The following is a 7809-nucleotide window of genomic DNA, read 5'->3' on the forward strand; positions in this document are numbered from 1 at the left end:
TATGTTTTGTTTTTTAACTTTACTGTTTAATTTAACAATTTCTCAAATTCAGTGAGAGGTCCTTATTCTAAAAATATGTCTACGTCCTAGAACGTTTTTTCCATTATTTAAATATCCCCATAGTCATTAATAGATGTGAATAATTTGCGAAAGCTCTTTCTCTAACTTTATATAAAGGTTAATGTAATCATGTATCAAGGTGGTGTCCGAATACATGCTATAAACTACAACTCCAATCCTGCTTTACGCAGTTTTGATGACGTTGCACGGGCATTTCCCATAGTAACCTTTCCTGCCTGCTTGCTGGTGCGTTTGCGCCTCCTGTCTTGAAAGCGAGGTGAAGAATAGTTTACTTTCCAGAGTTCAAGGTTTGGTGTCGGTGTTCGTTTGGAGTAAAGGCTTTTGCCGAGGCGTTAAGCCCCCTTTCTCAGAGCCAACATGCTGAACATGTGGAAAGTTAGGGAGTTGGTTGACAAAGCGTGAGTATCTTCTTATCACAGTACGGCTGTAACGAGTTATTTGTGCTTGTAGTTTACCTGTTTGAAAGAGACACGTACCCAAAACTTTGACGTCACGTCATTCTTTACAAGTTAGCTAGCCTGTATGCTACTAGCGAATTAGTTAACTGACTTTTACAAACACCATACTTCTTGTTTTAAGTGTGGGTGTCTTGTTTTTCTTACAGTTCTTCTTGCCTTGTCGTTCAGCTAAACTGTAACTAAAAGGATATGGTGTGACTGCGCTTGACATTTGTTCGTTTTCTCCGAAAGCGCATGCTAACCTGCTTGGCTAACAAGCTAATTATGTAGCCTGTTGACTGGGTGGGTAGCTAGCTGACCAGGCTAGCCAGCTAAGCTAGTTTGACAGCTCCCAGGCTGAATAATTAAACAATGGGTGTTTTTGGAGTTATGTGAAACAGACTTGTCGTCCAACCCCTGTTTAGCTGCTACTGCCTGGAAATACATTTTTAATTAATTAATTTAAGGTAGAAGTGCTTTACGATCGTCTTGACACTTGTAGCTAAGTTACACACGACGTTGTGGTAGTTGCACGAGAGCCCTTGAGTTGTAAGTTAAATTGTTCGTCGTTAAGTTACAATACAACAATTGTCTAGATTGTTGTAGATTTTCCACCAGCGTCACGCTAGCATACACATAAATACATAAATTAACACATCGTGTTAGTTTTAAAATAAAAACACACCCTTAAAAAACAACTACCTTTACACTTTTGGCTTACAATCATGTTGGTGGCAACTAGTTCCCAGTAAACGTAAGTGTGTGTTAAGAAGTTTGACCACAACTTACGACAGTTGTTATTTGAGTTGGCTTTACTGTTATTGAGGGTGCTTTATGTTTTTATTTATTTTTCTACTTAAAAGAGCCACTACAGAGTATTTATTAATGAGTGATCAGTCATCTGCTGGGTTTTGTAACTTGTTGGTGGATGTCAAGCTTTCTCCCTCTCTCTCTTTTGTTTGCTTCCGGTGCATTTTTGCATAGTTTGATGGGAGTGTTGGTCAAAGCTTCCATGGCAGTAATTTATTACCTAGCTTTATCAAAGAGCAAGCCAACACCTTTGTTCAGCACATTTGTTCTCCTTTGGCTGCTGGTTTATTTTCAGCTGATGACTGTACTCTGAAGCTTTTGTAGGCTATTGCACGATTTTCTTAAAAATGTATTTTTATTTTTTGTTCTTTCAAGGGCTTAGTGGCTTATTGTGCACAGTCAGACAATAGTGTGTTAAGTCTATCCAAGAATGCAATCCTGTGGATGCACTTGACTCCCCTCTGTGTGTGACCTTTTGCAGCATGTTTTGCTTTTGTTGGAGCGAGTCAGACAAAGAAGGAAATATTTACTTTACAAAATTTAACTCAGTAATTCCACATTTGAAAGAACTTAAGTTTCAGTTGAGATAAAGGAGACGAGGCATAGATGTATAAAGATGCCGCAACTTGTAAAAACAATGGTCATGACGTGCCAGACATTCATTCATCTACACACACACACACACACCCAGAAGCATGTAAATTATTTACTAAACTTAATGTTATATAGATCACACTATCCTGCAGTATTGTATAAATACTGTATATTGTTGCATATATTTATTTTCTGATGCATCTGCACCATTTTTATTTTAACTTATAATATAAAGCAATTTGAATTGACAGACTAAAAGAGAGATTATTTTTATGCCTGAATGAGTGCGCCTTCATTCTAATCTGGCTTTATTTGAAATACTGGGTGGTGTAAGAGCTCGTGTCTTGAGACCTTTGAAATTGGGAACTTGTTGACTTGTTTTCATAAAGTGTCAATAAATGCTGAGTCATTAAGACTGATTGTTGCATTCTTCCTCTGATTAATCAGAGGGTTTTATGTGCATTTTTTTTTTTTGTTAAATATAATGAGTAAAATGCTGATTTGTTTTTCTTTCTTTTTTTTTTTACTTTTGTAATGAGTAAAGTTAACATTAATATAAGAACTAAAGTGCAGTTGCAATGAAGAGCAAGGGAAATGCTTCAGCAGTATAGCAGCGGAAATATGTGTGATTGTGTGTCACTGAGAGTATCACAGCTTCCGTTTTATCTAGCTGATATCTAGAACAGCAGCAACCTCTGTGTGAAGATAAGCAGTTGCATCAGTGCCTTTTATTTTTTGTCTGTCATTCATGCATGGCAGGTTAGCATTTTCCCTAACTAGCTAGAGAAATTCTGGATATATAAAGTTATAACTACACATGGAGTAACCAGAATCCTTTGAAAACTCTTGGATATAGAATGTTTGAATGTCTGTCTGGGACTTTTCAGCAAATGTTGACTGTGATCCATGGTTGGGCCCAGAGGCTTATTTTAATTAGCTGTGAAAGGACTCTGGCGTGGTAATTTTCAAATACTTTTCATGGCTTAAGCCACATTTTACAAAAGAGAGTATGTTGTCAGAGTTGTAACCATACCCTGCAACTTTTAGCAATGCAGTCTGCCTGAAAACCACAGAGAGGGTGTATCCTTGTTAACAATATGGCATCAAATCAGTGTTGCTCTGTCAGGCGCTGTGCTGTTTATTGCTGATGTGGCAGTAGTGAAGGAGGAGGTTGTAGAAATTTCAATTGCTTATTTGCCTTGCCACATTTTATTGCTAAAGTTGCAGCAGGGCCTGCTTACTTATTTTAAAGATGATGCCTGTATGATTATTGATCATAGTTCTGCGGTTCTGTAACAAACAAATTTATGTAAGTTAATACTCTAAATCTGAATAAGGTCTCAGGTTGTGGCTCAGTTTTACGTTGCATACACAATTTGGGATAGTGGCTATACTGCTTCCCTTAATGCAAACACTGTAGGAATTGTCTGGATAACCAGTTTATCCAGTTATGACTGAATAGATGCCAAATGACATGTTAAATTAAATCCCCTTACACAAACGGCGATTAGTCAAATAAAGATGCAAAATCTCAATTAAAAAACACAAGGACACCATTGTCAAATAATGCACAGCAGGTGATGTAAATAGAAATTACAGAAGCAGAAATGAACTTTATAAAAAAAGGTAAAGAAGAACTTTATAAAGTCCTTTGCTTTTTTCAAGATCTTGGTGGAACCCTTATACACACTGAAGCTAAGACGTGATATTTTTTTCTTTCCCTTACAGAATGCTGGCTATATTTTTAAGTAGAAACAAGATTTGTAGACTCTAATCCTGGATAAATATAAGGCAGAGTTTGATTAGCCTTTGTTAGTTCTGTACTGATTGTGATTGCGTTTTTTACTTCTTTAGTCTTTTATAATATACGAAGTCCTATATATTTGGAACACAGATTTTAGCCTGAAATGCTTAGAGATTCATTGTTTTGATTTCTTCCCATTTGAGTCTCTGATTCCCGTTGTACTAGTTTCTAACTAGAGCTCAAAACCAGTCAGCAACTCTTGTTTTATTCATCGCCATTTTAGCCTGCATGTATGTGTTTACACTGAACGCATTGTGCATTTGCCTGTGTGGTCAGCTGTTTTAGGTTTTGACAAGGAGTTATAGAAAACACGTGATCCTTTTGTTCTTTTAGCCTTTAAAAGGGCACTTGTGGTTGGCTTAAGCATCTTTAAGTCTCTGATTTTATATGATTTTTGTACTGTCATTCATGTTGGTCTTGCTGGGCTGAGGTGCAGGTGCATACTTTGAGCAGAAATGACAAATAAAATGTATTATAATTGAAGTTTGTTTTTGTTTGTTATTATAGAACCAATGTGGTGATGAACTACTCCGAGGTGGAGTCTAAGGTGAGAGAAGCCACCAATGATGACCCCTGGGGACCATCAGGACAGCTGATGAGTGAAATTTCTAGGTAAGGTTTATTGTTTATTTCATTTATGTTTTACTGAAAAGCACCCACTGTAAATAAAAAGAAAACCTTACATCCCTTTATCTGCATTTCCATGAACATTATTTTTAAAGATCAGGCTTCTATGACAAATCCAGCTCTTACTGAATTTTAAGCCTCCTCGCTCATCAAAACAGGAAACAAGGCTTCTTTGAAAGTCAGCAGAACGTTTCTGAATAAACAACCATAAACAATTATAGTTTAAAAGTTAAGCTGAAAATTACCTGCATCTGAATGTCTAAGAACTCCCGTGAACTACCTCTGATGTGTCTTACGTGACTTTCTTTAAGTGCAGAAAGCTTTGTCAAAAACGTATGAGCCCCGAAGTTATGAGTGACACAGAAGTTTCTAATGACTCATTTAGAAGCTGTTTTTACATAAAATGGTTTTTGATGTTCAAGCGTCCCGTTTGACCTCAAGTCTTTTCCTGCACAGAACTGCAAACAATGAGAATATTAAACCCCCAAGTGTTCATTGTTGATTATTTATCATATTCAAAGTGGACATCAGTGTTTGAGTTCATCTGGCTTTTACTGTTCATGCTTTCTTCTTATGCAACTATGCATACACAGATATGCTTAATTGCAGATATGCTTTTTTTTTTTTAAACATGAAAGTAAAAAGTCTAATTCCCCCCCACCCCTCCGTTTTTTTTATAAACAGAGCCACCTTCATGTATGAACAGTTCCCAGAGGTGATGAACATGCTGTGGGCCCGCATGCTGCGGGACAACAAAAAGAACTGGAGGAGAGTCTACAAGGTCTGCCTCAGTGCTGTTGTAACATGACACAAACGCATGTTCTTGCATTAATTGTGAAACAAGGCTTGAAGACCTAAGTGCTGAGAACATTTTTCATTCTGTGGAACACTTTGGACTTGCTAAACTAAAATTAATAGATTTGATTTAACTTTAAAGGCCTTTCTCCTTACTTTTAGCAATAATCGGGTATCAGCAAGAACTTTAAGATTGGGTTAAGCTTTTTTACAAATAACCTACTGATGGATTTCACTCAGCAAGAGATGTGAAGACAAACCACATTGTTTGAAACACTGTGATTGAGAGTAAACGAAAGTCTGACACAAGAATCACAACTTGAACAAACTGGGTTAACTCCAAACTTGAAGTTAAAAATAAAATCTTAAATCTTTTTTTTAATTTCCCATTTTGTTTTTTTCTTTCCCCCCCCCCTCCCTTCAGTCTCTATTACTGCTAGCCCATCTCATCAGGAACGGGTCTGAAAGGGTTGTGACTAGTGCCAGAGAACATCTGTATGACTTGAGATCACTAGAAAGCTACCATTTTGTAGGTAAGGTATCATTCTGGTCTTTTTTTTTTCTTCTTTTTTTATTTTGTTTGCTGAATGTTGTTGTAATGAGGTGAAAAGTTCTGTATCAACAACAGCTTTAATGTGGGCTGCAATGAATGGAAGGAGGAAGGAGGCCCTAAGCAGTGCTTAGTCCAGAAACTCTTAGCATACTACTGTAAAGCTGCTTTCAGTGGCCCAAACCATGTGTGTATTTTAGACTTTGTTTAGAAGGAAGGACACAATAATTATTATTCTTTGTCTGTATCTGGATTTTGTGTATTACTGTTGTAATTTAATCAGTTTTGTTATTCTTTCTCCTTAAATTGCTACCCTTAGATGAGAATGGGAAGGACCAAGGTGTGAATGTACGTCAGAAGGTGAAGGAGATGGTGGAGTTTGTTCAGGATGATGACAGGCTTAGGGAAGAACGGAAAAAGGCAAAGAAGAATAAAGACAAATACATTGGTGTATCCTCTGACAGCATGGGACACAGAGGCTACTGTAAGTCCACAGATGTGCACATTTTGTAAATAGAGGTGTTGGGAAAAGAGCAGCTGGAACTGATGTGATTACTTTTTGGTGCGGAAGTATAACCTGATATCCTATGATGTCCAACTCATGTTTGCTTCTCTTTTTCCACTAATAGCGGGGGACAGGTATGACTCTGGTGATAGAAAGTGGGATGATGACTGGGAGAAAAAAGGGCCATTCCCCTTCAGTGATAAGCTGGGGGAAATCAGTGACAAAATTGGCACCACCATTGATGACACCATAAACAAGTTTAGAAAGAAGGACAGAGACGACTCACCAGATCGATTCAGGTAGGATACAGCCTCCGATCTGATGCAAGGAAACTAAACACAAAAGGAAAGTTTCTTGTTGCTATTTAGGACAAAGACATTTGAAGATGTGATCACAGAGCTTTGTGTGTTTCTTGATGGGTAGAATGTGTACAATGATTGTGTCTGGTCACCTTACCTCTCATGTTGTTTTTGTCCCTAGTGACAACGAGGAGGACAGGGGTCGATCATCTCACAATGGCCAGCAAAGAAAAGAGTTCAAAGATGAAGAGGAGACTGTTACCACAAAAAGTCTACAGATTGTCCAAGCAACAGAGACAACAGCAACACGGAAGAGAGGAGGGCCATCCAAGAAAGTAGACCTTGGGGCCGCAGCCCATTACACAGGAGACAAGAGCCCAGATACCACCGCCAAACAGGTAGCAATAGCGCTCTTCAACAAATGAAATGAGAGAAGATTTTATTGATATGAGGCTGGTTATGTTTACTCTGAATCTTGAGTTTTTAGCTTTCTTATTTTATTTTTTTGGTTGTTTGTTTTAATTCCAGATGCAGCCAGCCGCAGCCCCTCAGCCAACCAATGCTGCCCTTGCTGATCTACTGATGGTGGACACAACACCTAGTCAGCCTGCTGCCACAGGTATAATGTCACTAAGTTTGAGAAACCTTTTGTGAAGCACACTTATAACCTGTCTTATGAGAAGATTGATGAGACTATTATCAGTAAAAAAAAAAAAAAAATTTCCAGTAGACAAATTGGACAGGATCCTTAAAGAAACTGATGGTCTCTGCCCAAAATGAAAAATACCTTCCAGTCACTGCAATTGTGACATACCAGTAAATCCAGGACTAACCGTTTTAGTTCAGCGTTACAATACCACAAAGAAAAAAACTCCAGAGTAGCTGCACGAACACACTAGACTCTACTGAAAGTGTGGTGCCCAGCTGCTGATAGCAGCTTCCCATTTTTTGGGGACAGCAGGAGGAGGGAGTTGATGTATAGGAACTAAGTGCACCAGATGTTTTTGGAGGAGTCCCTAGGGAATGGAGAGGGCAGAAGCACTGAACAGATGTTTGGTCCCCTCCACCTATTCACTGCTTCCCCCTCCCCTCCCTCCTACACTTCTGACACTAAGGGAATGCTAACTATGGTGGAATGACACCTGGAGCTCACTTGTTTTAAATTTATTTCTGTTTCTCAATGCAGGCCTGATCGGTGGATTTGCCGACTTCTCCTCACCTGCTGCCTCTGCTGGACTGTCCTCGGGTTGGTTTTAAAAGTTTTTGGTGTGTGTGTGTGTGTGTGTGTGTGTGTGTGTGTGTGTTGG

The 7809-nt window shown here is 38.5% G+C and overlaps 1 protein-coding gene across 2 annotated transcripts in view; it reads left to right on the plus strand.

Annotated features, from left to right (window-relative positions):
* The first annotated feature begins 230 nt into the window (after nucleotides 1-230).
* Nucleotides 231-7809, plus strand: part of clint1a (clathrin interactor 1a) — a 12008-nt gene continuing 4429 nt past the window's right edge. The window contains exons 1-9 of one of the 2 annotated variants that reach the window (XM_005719603.1): nucleotides 231-479; nucleotides 4234-4338; nucleotides 5038-5134; nucleotides 5573-5681; nucleotides 6018-6182; nucleotides 6328-6502; nucleotides 6684-6900; nucleotides 7031-7121; nucleotides 7689-7748. In XM_005719603.1, coding sequence (XP_005719660.1) covers nucleotides 439-479; nucleotides 4234-4338; nucleotides 5038-5134; nucleotides 5573-5681; nucleotides 6018-6182; nucleotides 6328-6502; nucleotides 6684-6900; nucleotides 7031-7121; nucleotides 7689-7748 — 1060 coding nt within the window. In that variant the 5' untranslated portion in view covers nucleotides 231-438. The remainder of the gene's footprint in view (nucleotides 480-4233; nucleotides 4339-5037; nucleotides 5135-5572; nucleotides 5682-6017; nucleotides 6183-6327; nucleotides 6503-6683; nucleotides 6901-7030; nucleotides 7122-7688; nucleotides 7749-7809) is intronic. The other variant, XM_005719602.1, reaches the window with a different exon arrangement.

The sequence above is a fragment of the Pundamilia nyererei genome, unplaced genomic scaffold (genome assembly GCF_000239375.1).
Source record: "Pundamilia nyererei isolate P.nyererei 1_Seehausen unplaced genomic scaffold, PunNye1.0 scaffold00001, whole genome shotgun sequence".
Classification (NCBI taxonomy): Eukaryota; Metazoa; Chordata; class Actinopteri; order Cichliformes; family Cichlidae; genus Pundamilia; species Pundamilia nyererei.